This window comes from Engystomops pustulosus, chromosome 1 (assembly GCF_040894005.1).
Source record: "Engystomops pustulosus chromosome 1, aEngPut4.maternal, whole genome shotgun sequence".
In the NCBI taxonomy this organism is placed as follows: domain Eukaryota; kingdom Metazoa; phylum Chordata; class Amphibia; order Anura; family Leptodactylidae; genus Engystomops; species Engystomops pustulosus.
The window spans coordinates 30,479,901-30,499,746 of record NC_092411.1 but is presented as its reverse complement, the minus strand read 5'-3'; the positions used below and the strand labels follow the sequence as shown (position 1 = coordinate 30,499,746).

General features: G+C 40.7%; 1 protein-coding gene across 3 annotated transcripts; it reads left to right on the top strand.

Annotated features, from left to right (window-relative positions):
• Positions 1–1,843: 1,843 nt before the first annotated feature.
• On the top strand, positions 1,844–19,220 carry ELOVL7 (ELOVL fatty acid elongase 7). Of its 3 annotated transcripts, none has more exons than XM_072136890.1 (8): positions 1,844–1,911; positions 9,814–9,890; positions 13,052–13,242; positions 14,027–14,107; positions 15,824–15,880; positions 16,407–16,512; positions 17,331–17,467; positions 18,368–19,220. In XM_072136890.1, exons 2-8 carry the CDS (start codon positions 9,827–9,829, stop codon positions 18,593–18,595), a joined length of 864 nt encoding a protein of 287 aa, XP_071992991.1. In that variant the 5' UTR covers positions 1,844–1,911; positions 9,814–9,826; the 3' UTR covers positions 18,596–19,220. The 3 variants fall into 3 exon arrangements, with proteins under 3 accessions (XP_071992991.1, XP_071992982.1, XP_071992973.1); XM_072136881.1 differs by lacking the exon at positions 1,844–1,911 and adding an exon at positions 2,104–2,127; XM_072136872.1 differs by lacking the exon at positions 1,844–1,911 and adding an exon at positions 2,110–2,250.
• Positions 19,221–19,846: the final 626 nt, after the last annotated feature.

Sequence of the window (19,846 nt, the reverse complement as noted above, 5' to 3'; positions counted from 1 at the left end):
ATTTTGTTATGCTGAGTACATATAAGAAAATTGTCTTTGTGGGAATACCCCTTTAAGTCAAAACTTTTACCCTCATGCAATAATTCTAGAGGAAGAATAACTCCATAATATAAAGACATAGTGGATGCTATAATTAGTATTGAAAAAGTCTGTATTCTACATACTAATATAAGATAGATAGGGTATGTGTATCTTAGTAGTGCAGGTGAAAATACACCCCAGATATATGGCATTTGTATATTCTGCAATGTATATATTTCTTGTGATGGGAGGGGAGAGAATTCAATGGTAAAAAAAAAGAACAGGGGACCACAAGTTCTGTTTAATTTCCTTTAGGGTGTAGGACTTTCTGGGACCACTGTTATGTAAGGACAAGTTCCCATTGGTTATCCATTATCCTATGCGTCTTTGCTGATGGAGTTTCTGGAGATCTTTAGCGTTTTCGTTGTATTGTATAATGTCTATGTAGGATGAGTCTATTGTATTTGCATTGCGCCCACGTGTTTGGCCACTGTAGTTACCTAGGAGTCACACCTCCAATTGTAAGCCATAAGATTATAGTTCACATATTCGAGCTCTGGGAGTATTCGTGGTGTAGATGAGAGAACATTGCCTCAGGACATGGTAACTGACATCCACATGTTTCTTCCCCTGTCACCATGGAGGACATGATTAACTCTCGTTAGGATTACAATGTTTCCAAAATCCGGTGGGGATGAATAAATACAAAATCCTATGTGGGACAAACAGAAAGAGGGGTATTATTAGGATGGGGGCTACAGAAAAGAGAGCATGGTGGGAGTGGGCTACAGAAAAGGGGTATTATAAGAGGTGGCTAACATAAAGCGGGGCATTATGTGTGATCATGTTACATGAAGGAGAGGCATATATGATAGTGGGCCACAATATGGTGGGAAATTTTTAAATGGGGTCCATTGGGGGAGCTTTATACAGTTTGCAGTGATGGCCACAGGGCAGGAGGTATTATACATATGGTGGATGGCATTTTGTAGTGTAGGTAGGCCATAGGAATGGTTGGCCCTGTATTATGTAGGGGGTCACTACGTTAGGTATTAAACTGTGTGGGAATACTAGAGGTAAGGGCCAGGGCAAAGGGCAAGGCAAATAGCTTTTATGCTGGTCGCGAAAAAATGGACCAACCACAGTGCCGGGGATGGGACTACATGAATCCAGGTGGGGATGGAGGCGTGTGAATGGGACATGGCCAGGGGCGGAGAGGGCTGATCCAAAGGCTTCAGCCTTGATTATATGCTAAGGTTACATTGCGTTTTAGCAGATGCAGTGGAAACGCAATGTAACCTTAGCATGTGATCAAGGGTGAAGCCAGTGGAATGCGTCCAAAACGCTTAAAAAACCGCAATGCAACGCATCATGTGAATACGCCCTCACTGTTCATTGTTGTTCTGATCACCCGGAGGCCTCAACCAATGCCATGTCAATAGATTACTATAGGTGTCAGTACATACTGTGGATTTCCCAAAAGTAGACCTGTTTCTTGGAGGAATACACTGTTTGAGGCAGAAGCTATATAGTGACATATGGCATACATGATTGCAGGACAATTATGAGTATCCTTAATTAAAAAGGTTGGACCTTTATAGGTTTTGGACCCTGAACTTGTGTAACAATGTGCTGAAGTTTAAACCTGGTGACTGATTCACTTTTCATTCATATTAATTTTATTTATATTAAAGAGGTTTGGCGGTTGAAAAAGACAGCTTTCTTTCCAAAACAGCGCCACTTCTGCCCATGGTTGCTGCAGGTATTGCGGCTCAGGCACAGTTTGTGTCTGCTGTTTTGCAGGGAAGCAGGGACTCCTGATGGAAAATGGAGGTTATTCACACATGAAACTCTGACCCCTTCTGTATCGCCCGTGTGAAACCAGCTTAGGTGAGATCTCATGAGATAACAGGATTGGCAGCAAACCTTCATTTTTCAGTGACTTTTTCCTCCACGCCTCTCCACACAATAACCTCCTATGAGTGTAACATTAACCCTGTGGGTGACTTGAGCATTCCTCTACTAGAAGAATGAAGCCCAGCGAGAGAGCTGCGTGTCAGCTTCCCTTCCATCCCCGGCTCCTGATGTAAGAGCCACTCCCTGAAGGCAAGTGAAATGTGAGCAGGGAGGTGTGTAGCACTGACTCATTGCCCCATCCTGTGTGCAGCACCTCAGGACTGTTCTCTCTCCTAGCCCACACTCAGGGACAGGTGCTGCTAGTCCTGGGAGGTAAGAACATCCATCTGGCTTTATTTCGGCTGCGTTATATAACTTTGTATAACATGTAACTGATGTTTTACCCTTTAAGCACCTATGTAGTAGTAGAGACCCGACAGGTGTGTGTATCTGTTATCCATCTCTGACTGTAACTATGTATCCGTTACTAGTAGTTCTACGTATCATTGTAGTGTATAGTGGATATTTATACCCCAGAAGGTGTGTTCCATAATCATTGTGTGATGGTGGTATATACAGGGGTCATGGACAAACTATGAAGTATAGTACTAGCTTTGAATATTGCTTTTTTTGGGTACTTTTGAAGTGCTTTGTGTTTTTGGGTCTATATGTATGAGAGGGTTCTCTGGTCAGATTCACTTATATGGATTGGACTTGATGGACTTTGGGTCTTTTTTCTGACTTTATATATACTACGGATTGGAGCGTAAACATCTGTACATTGTTGCTCTGACCGATGGCCGACGCTATATACTGAGATATTGCGGCACAATTTGGAGTATCCTTTAAAGGGGTTGCCCCTTCACAGGTTTGGGACCCTAGGACCTAACTTGCGTAACAATGCGCTGAAGTTTAAACCTGGTGACTGGTTCCTTTTTTAAATTTATATTTAATTTAAATTTTATTTATACTAAAGAGGTTTGGCAGTTGAAAAACACAGTTTTGTTACTGAAACAGCGCCACTCCTGACCATGGTTGATGCAGGTATTGCATCTCAGTTGTGTAAAGATGAACAGAGATTAGGGCCAGCTCCCATCTGCATTCAGGATTCTGTTAAAAATGAATAAGAAATTCTTTTTTCCCTTATTGAGTTCAATAGTATCTGTTTTTATGTCTTTCATTCGACCTTCCGCTACTTTTACTGATAGTTTGAAGAAAAAAAAAAGCAGTGGGCTATAAGATGATGCAAAACAGAATCTGACACTAATGGAAATAAAAGTATCAGCTTTGCTATTGATGTATCTGTTTTAGACATCTGTTTAAATTTAGAATCCGTCCAAATTTAAAGGGAACTGCCCCTTATTTGTAATTCTATACAGCACCTATGGTCAGGAGAGCAGCAATGGTTGAATAATTTTGGCTTCATTCCACTCCTGCAGGGCTATCCGCTGATCTCTCCATGCAGGTGTGTTATGGGTGCTTTATCACCTTTTCACAAATCAGATTTGGAAGGATTGAGTCGCACATTTCAAAATCGGTTGTAACCATTTTTCTGGGTTGGCAAGCTAATGAATCTCTGCAAACTAATGTGGTGGTCACATACAATCCTACAACCAATCAGCCATGTGTGAACGGACTCCTGTATCTGTAACTAGTTTTACAAGCAGCAGGTGTATCCAGGATCCGCTCACTGACCGGTGGCATTCCATTCATTCTCCTCCACTCCCATAACACTACTCATCCTTTCCTTCTTCATCCTGGTCATAGTACACATGATGTCTGCCTTATGTGTGATATATGGCAGCACTTGGCGTCATTGTGGCATCTGAGTCACTGCTCAGGATAAATGTATAGCCTGGAGACCAGAACTTATCTTTTATAATACAATGTTAATGCCTCTGCAGAAAACGGAACAGGTTTTTCCTACCAATAAGTTTGACTTTGAGATGAATTATGGGTAGATTGAATAAACATTCACTTGATCTTTTTATTTGCCTACTTGGACTAAGACTAGATTTTACCTGTCAGTATGATAGTTTTGACCTATCTGTAGGTTATCAATACCGGATTGGTGAGTGTTTGACATTTGGAACCACATCAATTAATGGATTGTGACTGGCTCTGGTGCCGAAATCAACATAGTGATCAGAGCTAGAAGAAGAGCTCCATTTGCTGTCTAGTGGTCAGGCCATGAAACTGCAGCTTGACCTTTATAGGTGCAGAGTTGCAGTAACATGGCTCAACCAAGGCATAGAAAACGGCACTGTTCTCCTGATCTCTACCTATCCTAACCTAGAATCCTGAGTACAAATATTTACACATAGCACATCCTATTGGTGCAGACTTGTTAACAAAAGTAAACCAGCATATAAGCCAATATATGAATTTGAGATATTTTTGCTTTTACTTGACCTTAGATTTTCTAATATTACAAAATCTACCCATGCTATTAAATAATTCTATATAAATCCATATATTTCATTTACATGTTAGTGTAGTATACCAGTATATGCATACAGCATGTGACCCAGCTGCTTGATATGAGTTGTATCTAGGAAGTGTCATCCCCCCTGAGACTCTTTCCAATCCTTCAAGAGCTATTTTTTCTGCTGCAGCTCTGTACCATAATGTAATACATTATCTGCAACCTCTCAGGTGACAACAAGGTTATGGTTTTTATGTTTGGTGGAATAATTCATATTGTAGTTTGGAAGTATTAATCGTACATATCGCTATAAATACAATTTCAGCAAAAAAGTTCTCCTTGGAAGAAACTGAAACCTTTCCAGTACAAAATTCTGTCTTCGGTTAGCTCCCCCTAGTGGCAGCTTTGTCCTGCAGAAATGTGTGTATGTAACTCAATGAACTGCATTACTTTCTCTATGCTTAAATTATATTATTAATTAAGAACTTTTATGCATGGTGCGTTTGCATCAGTGGTCCCAATCACCACTACCATCACTGCATCCCCCCCTCCCGTCCACCCAAAGTGCCAATGCAGAGTCCACACCAAGCCCAGTTTATAGCAGTGGCCTTCTCATATGTAGAAAGGATATAGTTATGGTCCCTGGATCCTACCTCACCCACAGCACCTCCTTAAGTCACATTTTTTTTAGAATTATGTTCCTTTATATGAACAATTAGTTGTTTCCATTACATTCATCACATTCATTTAGCATTCATCGGGTAAACTTTACAAAAACTTTTCCCCAGTATATTTCCCTTGTGTGTATTCAGGCTGCTTACACTTGGGGTGTTGGCCTTGTTACTACATACAACATAAAGTGGCTAAAGTCATGTTACCAAGGAGTGATACGTCGGGTCACACACACAGTCATGCTGCCAGGTATGTAAGAGTCAGGGCATGTCCTGTACGTTGTGAGATCCAATCATTGCCGTTTTCAGATGCGGTCATATTTACTCGATAAACGTTATCTAGAGGGCAGTTTCCATTCAGTAGATGTACACATTGATATTGTGTCTAGGTTATGTATTACTGATGGCAATGTGTGGCACGTGATGTAGATTTTGCACACAGTCCTCTGCACGGGTATATATATTAGTATATTATGTTTTGTACCACACCTCTATGATGTCTTGGAAAGCAAGGATGTTGTAATCTGATTTACTAGGTGGAGCGCACTATAAGTAGAATAGTTCAGTCAAAGTTGAGATTCCTCAGTTGTTGATACCTTTTATTAACTAAGATGCTTGCAATTGTCACCTTTTTTAGTTAGACAAAAGGTATCAACAACTGAGAACTCAACTAATGTTTATACAAAGAATCTTTTAATTTAGGGACGCTTGGGGTGATGCCACGCATGGCATTTTTTGGTCAGTTTTTGAGCATGCGTTTTCAGTCCGTTTAAAAAAGTATGCGTTTTGGGTTTTTTATGTGTTTGGCCGCCTACAACCTGTTTAATATTAAGATAATTGGGGAAAAAGTGGATGTGTTTTTAAACGGACTGAAAACGCATGCTTACAAACGCCATGTGTGGCATCACCCTGAGGCCGCGGTCACACGTACCACTTAGCGTCTGTTATAACGCGACGCTAGTGCACAGGGGGAGGTCCGATCTCTGGAAACGCATGTGCCTTCGGGCCGAGGACCTCCCCCTGTGCACTAGCGTCACGTTATGAACGGACGCTTGGCGGTACGTGTGACCGCGGCCTTACTCCAGGCACTATGACTGTGGTAATCTTCTGTCTGATGTAATCTCACTGAAGCACAGGAAGTTTTAACACATTGGGGCTCATTTACGAAGGGTCACGCTGCTCACTTTCTTCGGACTGTGTGCCTTTTTTGTGGATTACACGGCTTGCACTTGTATTTAACTAATGTATGCGCTGGGATTTTGGCGCAGGCAATCGTTTTTTGGAAAAGCTGCACTGGCTTCCATGCGACACAAATCAGGGGGCAGGCCATCGGGCGATCCGACTGATTCTGACAAATTGAGTTGCAAGCCCAAGCACTTACATGTACCAGTAGAAAGAAGGCAAACTCTGTTGGACCTGAGCGGGGAAGCGACACATGCAGGATATGGGGTGCGCCATCTTAGTGAATCGCGGCAGAGTGCATTATTGTCGGACAATGCACTATTGGTGAATTCCAGCGGACGGGTAAGTAAATGTGCCCCATAGTATTATGCTTGTCCTTTGGCCATCATCCAAACTGTATAATGCCTCCCCTGTGGACTTCATATATAATACCCCCTAATATGACCCACCAACTTAGTTTCTCCTTCCTGTAACCACTTTGCATATAATGCCCCCCATTTTATGTGGGCCCCAAATATAACTATAACTTTTATTTTTATAATGCACTAAAATTTTGAGCCCTCTCTCCATCTTCTTTCCTTGTAACAAACAAACAAGTTGCTTAACTTTTCCCTACAGCACCATTCTGTTCACCTCAAATCTGGGTCTGTTATGTCGGATCCAGGATGTTTGGGAGGTATATATAAGGGGTTTTAGGGGTCATCTGTGAATGGAGGTTATAAAAGAAATATCACATTAAAAAGACCTGTAGCTTTTATATATACTACCCATATGTTGTATTGGTCTATACACTAGTCACATCGGTATACAGTAACTACTATTCCCTCTCTAGTCTATATACAATACACCTGCTCCTCATAAGATTGTTTATATAATGGCAGGAGATTGTAGCCAGATAATGTCCATTCAGCCCAATGCTGCCCAACTGGATCAACCAGTTCTCACATAGTGAATGTAACCTGCATTGTCTTCCCGTTTACTGCCACATCTCACATTTGCAAGGTAAAATACTAAAGACCTATTCTAATCTATACACAGGTAATGCGAGGTATACGAGGTCTGGTTTACTACAGATATAACTCGGTTGTAAGAGCGTAGTACAATGTATTGCTAAGGTGTCCAACATTGGTTGTGGTGCATAAAGGGCTCCAAAAGTCCCATTGTCATGTATTCTAGTCACCCTGGAAATAGTTAGGCCTCCTACAGTCCCAGAAGAGTAGCCTCCTAAATTGCTGAGCATTAAAGGGGTTGGCCACTTTACCACATGTTTTTTGTAATGTGTAGGGGGCAGGATATTGGGTAATTTACCAATATAAATCTAATAAAAGTTCAACAACACTTACTTGATATGTAAAGTGAAGCCTTGTGTCTTTTTCCTTATCAGCCAGAGATTCCTGACCATAAAATGGCTGCAGATGGAGGGTCATGTGATCTCTGTCTGTCCATGAACAATCGCCCTGCCAGGACCTTATGATAGTATTCATGATCAAAGTCCTAATATTCAGCAAGCATTTATGCTTCATTCTAAATCAAAGCAGCTGTTAATTTAAATGAGCTGGAACTGCTCTGCAGTAACCTGGTCTGACCACTACAAAGAGAATGGCGCTGTCCTGCCCCATTCTCTGCATATAGGCTGCTGAAAACAGATGACCTGTTGGAGGGATGCCAATTTAATATTGAAGACCTATTCTATGGATTCCTTATCAATATTTTCAAACCAGAAAACCTCATTAAGTTTGCTTGCAATATTTTTTAATTTAATTGTAACACTAAAGGCAAGGAAGACCTGAATCTACACAGGGCTGCTATGTTTTACAGGCACAGATCTGCATGTAGGTTTTATTCTGGCCTATACTAAAAATAGTTCTATTACTGTATTTTCCTAGAAAGCTGCTATTACCACTTTGTTACAATTTAATCTTCTTTTTGACATTTAGGTGTTTATATTATGTAACGCTACTATGCTGGTTTCATCTAACTTGTAACTTTGTGTTTAGTCAGCTGTAGACCGGGAGGAAGGAATGTAAACTATTTACTTGCAGGAATATTCCAGTGTAAAGAATGTCAAGAATAATTTAGATTTTGGAGCGGGTTTAATCTGGTGCGGTGACATTTTAGTGTACCGAAGTTGAAGAGCAGCTATAGGACATGTGTAACCTGTGCGGGTATTTGGAGGAGCATGAGCCCACACTCATAACATAATCTCCTAATGTAATCTAAAAGATATTATGACACTGTGGCTCTTAATTACTATTAAATTGGCAATTTCTAGAGTGGTGCCTTATAACTGGTATCTCACTTTCATTATGTTAAAATTTAGAAACCCTTAAATATTTGAAATAATTGATCCATTAGTATATAGGAAACATAGGCTTCTGTATGGTAAAACATAACATTACCGTTATTGTAACCACTATTTCTACTAGCTTACTAGCTGTCTTGTTGTCACATCAACTATGTGATATGATAGGAGTCTATTGCCTTTAGAGTCATTGGCCTCGATTTCTCATAAGTAGCAATGGCCTTTTCCTATATGAGCTTGCCCATGTAGCTGCTTATAGAATTGCGTTTCTTAGCGTCCTCTACACTGCAGCTCCCTCCTCCTTCTCCATGCTGCATTCCACCAGAAGGCCGGGGAGGAAGGGTTTTAAACGCCTTCAACTTCTGTACAATGGCACCTAGAAACCTAGATTCTGCTATCATTTTAAAGGACATCTATCACCAGAATCAAGGGTTGTAAGCCAAGCACACTGACATACTGCTGTGTGCCCCCTTTGGTAGGATCTGCTCTTCTATTAGCTTCTTATGCCCTTGTTTTTAAAAGGCTTTTAAAATTATGCAAATCAGCCTCAGGAACTCCAAGTTCCATAGGTATTAATAGAGCCTGGAGCCCCTCGTGCTTATTTATATACATTTTTAAGCCTTTTTTCTTAAAAACAAGAGCAGATCCTGGCAGGGGGACACACCAGTACGTATGTCGGTGTGCTTGGTTTACAATCCTTTATTCCTGGTGGTAGAGGAGAATCAGCCCTTTAATATCACACATTTGGTATGTGCCACACAATCTGAGATATCCACGGATAAAGTTACAGCCAGGAGTTTTTGGCTGCATTTTGAAATTCCACTTCTAACATTAAAGGGGTTGTACGAGACCTGAAAAACAAGTGTCACAGAGTGGTCTGCTTGAAGAAATGAACATTTACTTTCCTCCGTGGTCCCTTCCGGTGTCCCGCGCTGCCGCTGTTTCACAGGGCTGTGCCCCTGGCTTTTTTACAGGGGCATGGAAGAATATCAAGTTTATCCTCTTTAAAATGACACTGGAACTGTGTTTCTAGGTGCAATGGTTCAGAAGATACAGCTGTTTGCAATGTACCCTACTATAACAAGGGGGTTATTTTTGGTGTAGGGCTTACATTTCAATCTTTTCTCATGCTTGGGCTTAATTTTTTAATTTTGGGCTTGGGGAAACACTGTATCCCACAGCAGCCAGACTTTGTATATTTTATCAAGTACATAATGACGACTGTAGACCACATGGTTTTCATGCCTGTTTCCACATCTAATATTCTCTGTCTATATTTGCAAGTCTAAGTGAGCGTGTATTTGGTTATCTTACAGAACAGAAGTGACCATGGCCTTCAAGGACTTAACATCGCGAGCAGTGCTGCTTTATGACGAGTGGATTAAAGATGCCGGTGAGTGACTGGCCATAAAGTCCTTGTATTACCTGTTCTCGATTGATGTTTGATGACTGTGAATAATGACTTTATGGTGGTTTATGATGGATGTGCTGTAAGTCGCTAAAAACCATAGAACATGAAAGTAAAAGATAAAGGATTTCCACAAGTACATAGGTCCTTCACCTGTAGAACGTTTACTCTACGGTGATGTTACATTATTCACTATTAGGACTACATTGCTATGTCCCAAGCATAGATTCCGATTATTTATATCAAGAAATATTTTTTTTTTTGTTTTTTTGTCGTAGTAGATTTTTACCATTGAGTAGACAGGGGCAGCCTATTATATCAGAAGCAATCAAAAGGGGAGGCAACAGAAGTAAGATTATAGTAGAATTTGGAGACTCTCACCATGTGCCAGAACAGGACACTCCGGTCTCCATAGTACATGTACTACATGTAGGTGGAGTTTGGATGGAGCAGTGGTTAAGCTTGCTCCTCTATTTAAACTCTGTGGCACTAATGAATATCACCGAGCCCGGCACCCCTCTCCTTGAATAGGGGGTAATTGTTGCTTTGCATACTCTAAAGACTATAGATCATTGAAAAGGTCAACAAAGAATGTTTTCTGTGAACTGTATGGTTCCACTGATCTGCCCTTTATCAATAGAAACCAGGTCACCGACGGAGATTGATCAGCAATGTGACTTGGTTTGTGCCAAGTTTTCACGTTAATGGGTCGAGCGGTAGAACAAGAATATGACCTGCTGCTCCATTCAGTACTAAGCATATTGCTTATAAGCATATGGAAATGTTGGAGATACAGGAGTCATGTGATCGACTCTCCCATACTATTAAGTTAAGTGACAGGATTCATGGTTGGCCTTCCGCTCCATCAATCAGTGAGAAGGCTACCTCCTGTTCTCTGGATTTCTGGGGGTGCCGTTCTCATGAATGTTCCAGGACTTGGACCCTCAACGATTTAACTTGTTTTTTTAGCATGTGGATAACTTGAAAACTTGGTACAACCCCTTTAGGCTAAAATTGTACATGACGACACAAATTATATTAAAGTGAGCTTTTTCCACTAATTTTGGCCAGATAACTACTCAATGTATGGGGGGGAGGGGGGAGGTCTCTTGACTCTTTCCACATGTCAGTAGGATTTTTTTTCTCTGAAGTGTACATAAAATATCTCTTGCTTTGGTTTCGGGACCTTTTGGAGGACATTCAAAGGTCCTGAAATGGCTCATGTGTATATGTGTATTGAGAACAGGAACAGAGATATGAGGATTTCATGGCTGAAGGCCCTTCTTAGTAGAAAATTTGGTGGTTGATTTGGGCCCCCTATAAGACTTGGGCCTGGGGCTACCGCCCATATTATAATCCACTTCAGTTTGCTTCTTGTCTGAGCACAGGCGGTCCCTGAGTTACATACAAGATAGATTCTGTAGGCTTGTTCTTAAGTTGAATTTGTATGTAAGTTGGAACTGTATATTTTATAATTATAACCCCAGCCAGAATTTTTTTGGTCTCTGTGACAATTCGATTTTAAAAATGTTGGATTGTCATAAGAACCGGGATTAACAATAAAGCTTCATTACAGACACCAGTGATAACTGTTATAGCTGATTATTGTAGCCTAAGGATAAAGTAAAAGTAAATTACCAACATCCAGAGGTCTGTTTGTAACTAGGGGTCGTCTGTAAGTCGGGTGTTCTTAAGTAGATGGCATTACCCACCATGGGTGTTACCTAAGGTGAGTCAACCAAAAGCATGGAAAGCCATTGAGATGTAATATAACCTGAGCTGGCTCTATGTATTATACTGTAAGGAGCCATCCAGCTTTCTGTATTGTAGATGTATTAGTTGTTTTTATTCCTCAAAGTGATTAAAGAACCTAAGTAGAGGGAGATGAAAGTCACGTTTGGGCGTCTAATGCGCTCACAAGGAGCCGAAAGCTATTTATGAATAACAGAGTGGATTAATAATTATAGCTCCCATCTATACCATGCTGGCTAAAGTCCAGGAGCAATGTCAAAGCCAATGTCATGCAATGAATATGCACTCTCAAGACCTCAGCAGGATGTTATATTTCTGCTATAATTACGGCCACTTTTAGGATATTTTAAGATGCCCCTCACCAATTAATCTGCATATCTCTCTCCCATGCATAACCCTATGATGACCCTTCGCCTTTCCTACTACACTTGGCAAATCTCCAGACTGCACGAAGACTTAATTTTTTTTGGCTGGGATGTAATCCAGTGTGTAACATTGGAGAAAGAAGTACAAGGCACTGCCAACCCCCTCCTTCCTTCACCCTTCACTACCAGGGGGAAGTCTTGTAGGGCCAAATATGTCCTTTTCAGCCAATGGATACAGTGCACTTTTGTATCAGTAAAAGAATGATGTGTCCATATGAAATGAGATTCCCAACACCTACAATTTATGGAATTTTCCGTCTGGCGAGAATGTGAACAATTCAAGGGGGTCTGATTTAGAAGACTGTAATGTTTTTATTGGACTGTAGCACAAAATATAGATGTGGATTGGTAGTGGTTACATGCTTTGTCCATGAGCTTTGCCATGGCAGGGGAAGGATGTGTGTTTTTTTTTTTTTTTTATATGGGATATACGTTGATTGAAAGTGCAAATAATCCATTTACAAAGAGTTGAATGAAATCTATATCACAATCCATCATGATAAACCAGGGACACTTACTCATAAATCCAGGTGGTAATCTTCTTATATTTATTATCTGTGGACTCCTTCATTATATAATCAACTTTTACAATTATTCTAATGAGCCAGAAGGTGCATTAAAAGCACCCTTTGTGTTATAGCTTCACAGGCTATTGCACGGTCTTCCCTCCCCTGCTTCCTCAGCACCCTCCTTCTCTGCCTGATGTAATCCCATACGGTCGGAGGGGAAAAGTGTTTCTGCAGAGTGTAACAGCTTGTGAAGCAAACAAAGGAGCTCATTAACATAATTTTAAAAGTTGATTTATAAAGGAAGGAGGCCATAGATAACATGTATAAGAAGATTACCACGTCACGGTGCCTGGATCTATGAGTGTCCCTGGTTTATCATGATGGATTTTATTATAAATAAAAAAAATATCGCCAATGTTAAATAATTAAAATATTTTTTTTCTTTCTTCCCTCCTGATAGATCCTCGGGTGGAGGACTGGCCCCTTATGTCCTCTCCGATACCCCAAACACTCATCATTGGTGCATATATTTATTTCGTAACATCGTTTGGGCCGAGGCTGATGGAGAACAGAAAACCATTTGACCTGAAGGGCATCATGGCCGTGTATAACTTTTTCATGGTTCTGTTCTCTGTGTACATGTGCTATGAAGTAAGTTCTCTGTAAACTTGTCTCACCATTTAAGTGAAATCTCTATTTCTGTTGCCGGTGTATAATGGGGCCTGTGCACCTTTCCTTAGGGTATTTGCACATGTTACGGAATTTCCAACAGTGGATTCTTTGATGCCTGCGGGATAACTGCAGGATTACCGCACCTATGAATACAACTGCAAACCCTTTGCCAAATGTACAGATACAGAGCCAACAACTTGTGTGAACAGAGCCTTACTCTGTTTTATTTTCTATCTCCTGTTTCACATCACCCTTTCATTGTTGTCATGTATCCAGTTTTAAAGATGCAGTAAACTTAAAAAATGAGCCCCAGGCCAAAACTTTATCTTGGGGATCCCACACATCTTGGCTTCATGCCCATCACTACGTTTTAGTAGTAAAAGGTTAATGAATAATGATCTCCTGAGGTGGAATTTAGGAGACATTCATCTGGCAGCTTGTGTCATAAATGTCAGTGTGCAGAGTAATGTGAAAATATTTATGATGCTTAAATTGCGACTTGTCAAAGGATATGAAATTTTAGCTTGGGAGCTTTTGGACCTACTTGGCTTATGGGCATAGTCCTGATGCTGCAGAAATATTGGTCTTGTTAACAATTTTATAAACTAAAATGCAAGTGCCACAATTTGATGCCCAAGGCCACTTAATGATTTTTTTTTTTAGCATATTAAAGGGATTTCTTTGCCAAAACCAATCATTCACTATGTAATATGTGCTTGTTGAGTCATTTAAGTTTAACACAAGTGTTTGCTCTTCTGTTTAGTTCCTTATGTCGGGCTGGGCTACGGGTTACTCCTTTCAATGTGACATTGTGGACTACTCCAGGTCACCGCAGGCATTAAGGGTAAGTAATTGGTTAATGATAACGGGTGCTGTGATCATTCAGGTGCTTTACTATGTGACCTGGTTACATAAATCCCTGATTTGTAGTTAAAGTTTAATACAATATCCTTTATAAAATACATAAAATACATTTCCTGCAGACTATCCACTCATCCTGATTTTGTTTAAAAAAAAAAAAAAAAAAGAAATCTTATTTTCACAAAAAACAAACTTTTTGAATTTCCAATAAAAAGAATTATTGAAATGAATTGGATGTGTCATGGATACAATACCACCATGAGGAGCCAGCACATAAAACATGTAATTTATGTAAATTACAACTTTAGTTTTTGGAAAGAGGTATCTGTGGTGTAGGGTCGGCTCCATGTTCCAACAGACCCCTGGCAGACAGAGACTTAGTAAGTAGGCGCTTTTCCAGTGAACTCGCGTGGTAGAATTAGAAATTCAGAAACTAAAACCGTTCTGTTCCATAACATATTCTCTAGTTCAGTGGTGGCGAACCTATGGCACGGGTGCCAGAGGTGGCACTCAGAGCCCTTTTTGTGGGCACCCGGGCCATTGCACCAGACAGGACTCAAAGAATCTTCCTGCAGTTCCAAGCAACTTAAAACTTGTTGCTTTCAGACATATTTTGATACTTACTTCACTACTTGGGACTGTAGGAAGAGGGAGAATTAGACAGAGGGGAATGTGTACAAAGGGAAACTGGAAAGAAGCTAAAATGATGAAAATGTTCCATCTAAAATGATTGAAAGTTGTTGAAAAGGGAGCAATAAGTTACTGCTTTAATTTTTGGTTGGCACCTCGTGATAAATAAGCATGGTTTTGGGTTGCAGTTTGGGCACTCAGCCTCTAAAAGGTTCGCCATCACTGCTCTAGTTTATCATTCCAAACAGCCTCCTCATTGTTATTTTATATAAGCCCCTCCCCCCCCTCACTCCCTATGGATTCATTAGACACTATTGGATATTGAATCCCTCCTATGGATTCGTTATGTACAGCCTTATGGTGGCCCCCCCAGCAGCCCTGGGTCCCAGCAGTTGCCCAGGTAAGCCCAGTGCTGGCGCTGGCCCTTCTATGGTGAGATCCTTTAAATGATGTCTGACCCTTTTATAAAGGTTTCTGAACCTGTTTAAGGATAAATCAATGTGTGACCTTTTAAATAGGTCTCTGAATATGACTGTCACCCCCTGTAAATCAATGAGCAGACGCCAATTTTTTTGGCTGACCCCTGTCGCTGCAGAGCAGGGTAATAGTTGCTTGGGTAACTAAGAGGCCTTGGAGGTGACTCTGGGGCTCACTTTCTAAGAAGTGATTGCAGAGGCAGAGCTTTATTTTTTATGGGATGGATTTGGAATACTTTTAGTAGAACTTTGTGCAACTGGAAGTTAGTTGCTATGGCATAGATTTCTGAATGTAGAGATGTATATACAAATGTGTGACTATAGCCAAAGAAAACAACTTGCTTGGTCAGTAGGCCGGGGCGAGGCAGTGCACAACAAGGCGGTGTGTGGAGCTTCTGAGTGTACATTGTCAGCTCTTAGAAATCTAGTATTGTCCTCTCTACGCCCGTGTCATGAAATACTCATTGTGTGACTGGCCTCCTCCAGCTTCTTGACTGAAAAGAACAATGGTGCGTGCGTCTTACTTGCAACCAAAGGCAAATGGGAGATTTTAAAGAAGTGCAAAATAATTGACCAATCTTCTTCTTCTGTAGATGGCCTGGACGTGCTGGCTCTTCTATTTTTCAAAGTTTATAGAACTCCTTGACACTGTGAGTATATTATCGTAAGGAAATGAACCCTACATACACCATTGTTTTATCTTGCTGTCTGTATGTAGAGACCTGTCTTTGTTTATCACCCCGTCCTGTGAACTCCTAAGTCCTATGTTACTATAATTTGATTCATTGTGACTTGTTTTCTTAGAGAAAACTTCTAAAATTCAGGAATTCCTCTTAAAACTCTGAGTTTGTATAAAAAATAGAAATAAAAACCTACACGCCCCCCCCCCCCTCTCGCATGGGGCCCCCCTGGTATCCTCAGTGATTTCCCAATCCCAAGGGCATCTGCTCTTACCATTGCGGATTAGATGGATGAACCAATCGCTTTGTGAATATTGGCCACGTATCCACAAAAGTCAGTGACTAGGTGAATATCATGTGATCAGGATAGCTCTTCCATTTGATATGAAAAAAGATTCAAATGCCATAAAAGCCAATTTCCTTTTATAGCTCATTACATAAAATAAACAGGAATTCTCCTTTTATAAATGCAAACAATACAATATTTATTTTCCAGATTTTCTTTGTTTTACGTAAGAAGAACAGTCAGATCACGTTCCTCCATGTCTTTCACCACTCTATCATGCCTTGGACCTGGTGGTTTGGTGTGAAGTTTGCTCCTGGTAAGTTACTTTGGTGGATTTGGTCTCTTTGGTGGATTGACTTGTATTTCTTTTTATACAAATCTAAATCGTTGTTAGGCTTAAGCACTGTTAAACCTGGCACCTATCCTAATACATTCCTAGCACCTACCCTAATAACTACTCTGTGTGGAGCCCCCTGACTTCCAGGGCCCCAATCCATTACATGGGTTACTTGATGGGTAAATCAGACCCTTCCCTAATGTCCTCCTACAGTCTTGCCCAGTATAAACATCCAAAAGTGTCAGCTCTTCTGACATGTTTATTATAGTAAATGCTTTTTTTATTCATCATTTTAGCGTATCTTATCTTACAAGTGTTGTGCTGGGCTTATCCCCTGTTATTCCTACTAGTAGTTTATGGTTAAATTGACAACCGGTTGTTACCATTTCCAGTATCAAAGGTGTGTGCCCTGATCAATCATCAGGAGGTAGCACGCTGTATAGGGTCTTGCCCACAAACTCGTAACACATTTATTATTTTAGCAGCAAATAAGGTTATTCTCAAAAATTATAGAGCTGGACTTGCGGCATCAGAGGCAGTCAGATTTCACTACTCGGTGACAACCTTATATTATCCCTTGATTAGGTAATAAGTAATTATCCTTGAAAACCTTTACAATCTACAATGTGAACACAGTTTGTATTTGGTCTCTTGCTCAGACTCCCTCTGGGGACCATTTGGATCACTTTTTTTTTTTTTTTACAAAAAAAGTACCTTCTAGAGATATGTGTAGACGCTGCTGGTGTGGACCTTTAGGTGAAGCATGTAATGTATTTTCCATGCCTCTTCTCGTTCAGGTGGTTTGGGCACATTCCATGCGTTGGTGAACTGTGTCGTGCATGTCATCATGTACAGCTACTATGGACTCTCTGCCCTAGGACCTGCCTACCAGAAGTACTTGTGGTGGAAAAAGCACATGACCACTATACAACTGGTGCGTATCGGCCTTTATATTAGTGGTAATGAAGTACAAGGAGTGTTCACTCTTACTATTGGTGGTTTTAGATAATTTAGATAATTATTTGCAGAAGATCATTTTGTATAAAATGTATTACATTTTGTTTTAGTTATTGGTCACACTTTAGTCTTTGTAACATATACAAAAAATACACTTTTCACTAGATGTAAGCCTGCATAATGGGGGAATACAATGAGGTAGATCCGGTGGTAGGTGCCTCTAATGTATGTTAGGATAGCCCTTTTAAGGGTTAATCCTTTAGCCCCCTTTTATCTTTTTAAATCTTTAATTAGGGTAATATGCTAATTTACCAAAGAGGCTACTGGGGCATTGATTATTCAATGCCGTGATGGCAATGAAAATCGATGAGAAACAAAAAAGCATCTCCCATCTCTCTGACTATCCGAGCAATGTGCTCAGCAATTTCTGACACTTCCTTAATACTGAATAGAGTGGCAATAATGGGAAGAAGACACCAGTTGTCGGGATCCCAGAAGTTGAACCCCTACGATTATTGAAATGAGAAGCAGGATGTATTCTTCACTTGCCATTCCTTCAATAGGACCCCACTACTTGAGATGTGTGGGGTCCTAGCGGTTAGACACCCACTAAAATATATTGAAAGGAGAAGTGGGATGCACTCTCCCCTGCCATTCCTCCAAACTGTGTGAATGTGACCCCACTACTTGTGATCTTTGGGGCTCCCAGTGGTCAGGCACCCACTAGTCACTTTGTAATACCTTATCCAGTATCTACAACGTGTAATTATGGGTAATAAGGACAAGTTTTTCTTATATAAAAATCATAACCAACAATATATGGATCAGTTTATAACATTTTGTTGTTTCTTTCTTTGTTTGTTTTTGTTTTTTTTAGACACAGTTTATCATGGTCACTTTCCATATTGGGCAGTTTTTCTTCATGAAAGATTGTCCGTACCAATACCCGGTCTTCTTATACATCATCTGGCTGTATGGAGTCATCTTCTTGATCCTGTTCCTCAATTTCTGGTTTCATGCTTACACCAAGGGGCAAAGGCTTCCAAAAGCCTACCAGAATGGGAAAGTGCATCAGAACGGACACGCGAAAGCCAAACACCATTGACGACGCTGGATCCTACATGGCCGTGGGACTGAGAACTACTTGACAATCAAGCATACTGTACACTGGTTACCCATAAACACAATATGGGGAGATTTAGGAAAAGCGTTGTTGCTCATAGCAACCAATCGCAGCGTACAATCTCTGCTTTTAATAAATTAAATATGGGCAGTAATGGGCTGCTATGGGCAACAAAGGCAGTCTCCAAAATTTCCCCACATGAATGTTTTTGCACTTTTTTTTTGTTTCCAACAAGATGACAAACCTGTATTTTTACTGTAACTTATTTGGGATTGTGCGCTGCGGACAAAGCAGTGTGCCGTCTCTTCATGCTTCCTCATTTGTACATATATTTATCTGTTAGTCGCCCATGAAGCTGAACACTTATCCTTTTGTACACACGGATAGAGATGACAAGTATTTTTTACTTTGAAAGTCCTTCAAAACCATAAATCGATGTTATGTGATGTCCGAGGCATCAACCTTCGAATGAATGAACTTGGATCTGACCATGAATGATTGTCCCTTTACGAGACATGACACAGGCTGTAATAAACACATAAAATGCTGTAAACCAGCTCCAATTTTTGTACAAATTGTGCCAAAATAAAAAAAAAATTTGTGTAGATCTTGTAGTGCCTTGTGTGTAATATTACAGAATGTATAATCGAAGGCTACATTCACATGGACGGATGCCGGGTGAGAAGGGAGGAGGCGTGAGTGCTCTTCTCCCCCCTCCGGGCGCGGTGTGGTGAGACATGGTGTTCTCCAGGTGCCATAGACCTTACTTGGGCAAATTGTGCATCCAGATCAATGGCCTCATTGCGGTTGTGTGAATGTGGCCTAAGGATGTAATGGAATAGGACTAGTAAACAAGGGAGGTTTCCTCTAGCAATTTCCTCAGGATTTCCGCCACTAGTACGAATTACAAGAATGGGGCCAATACCATTTGCGAGAACGGGACCCCTCGGTATGACTAATGGGTGGAGTGGCAGGAGGAGCATGAATTCTGCTGCTCCCTTTAAATATAATGGGAATGTTGGAAATTGCTGAATACAGAACTTTCCAATTCAGGCAGCATGGTTAGCACTACAGCCTTGCAGCGCTGGGGTCCTGGGTTCAAGTCCCATCCAGGTCAACATCTGCAAAGAGTTTGTATGTTCTCTCCGTGTTTGCGTGGGTTTGTCTGGGTCCTAAGGTTTCCTCCCATACTCCAAAACATACAGGTAGGTTGATTAGATTGTGATCCCCGTT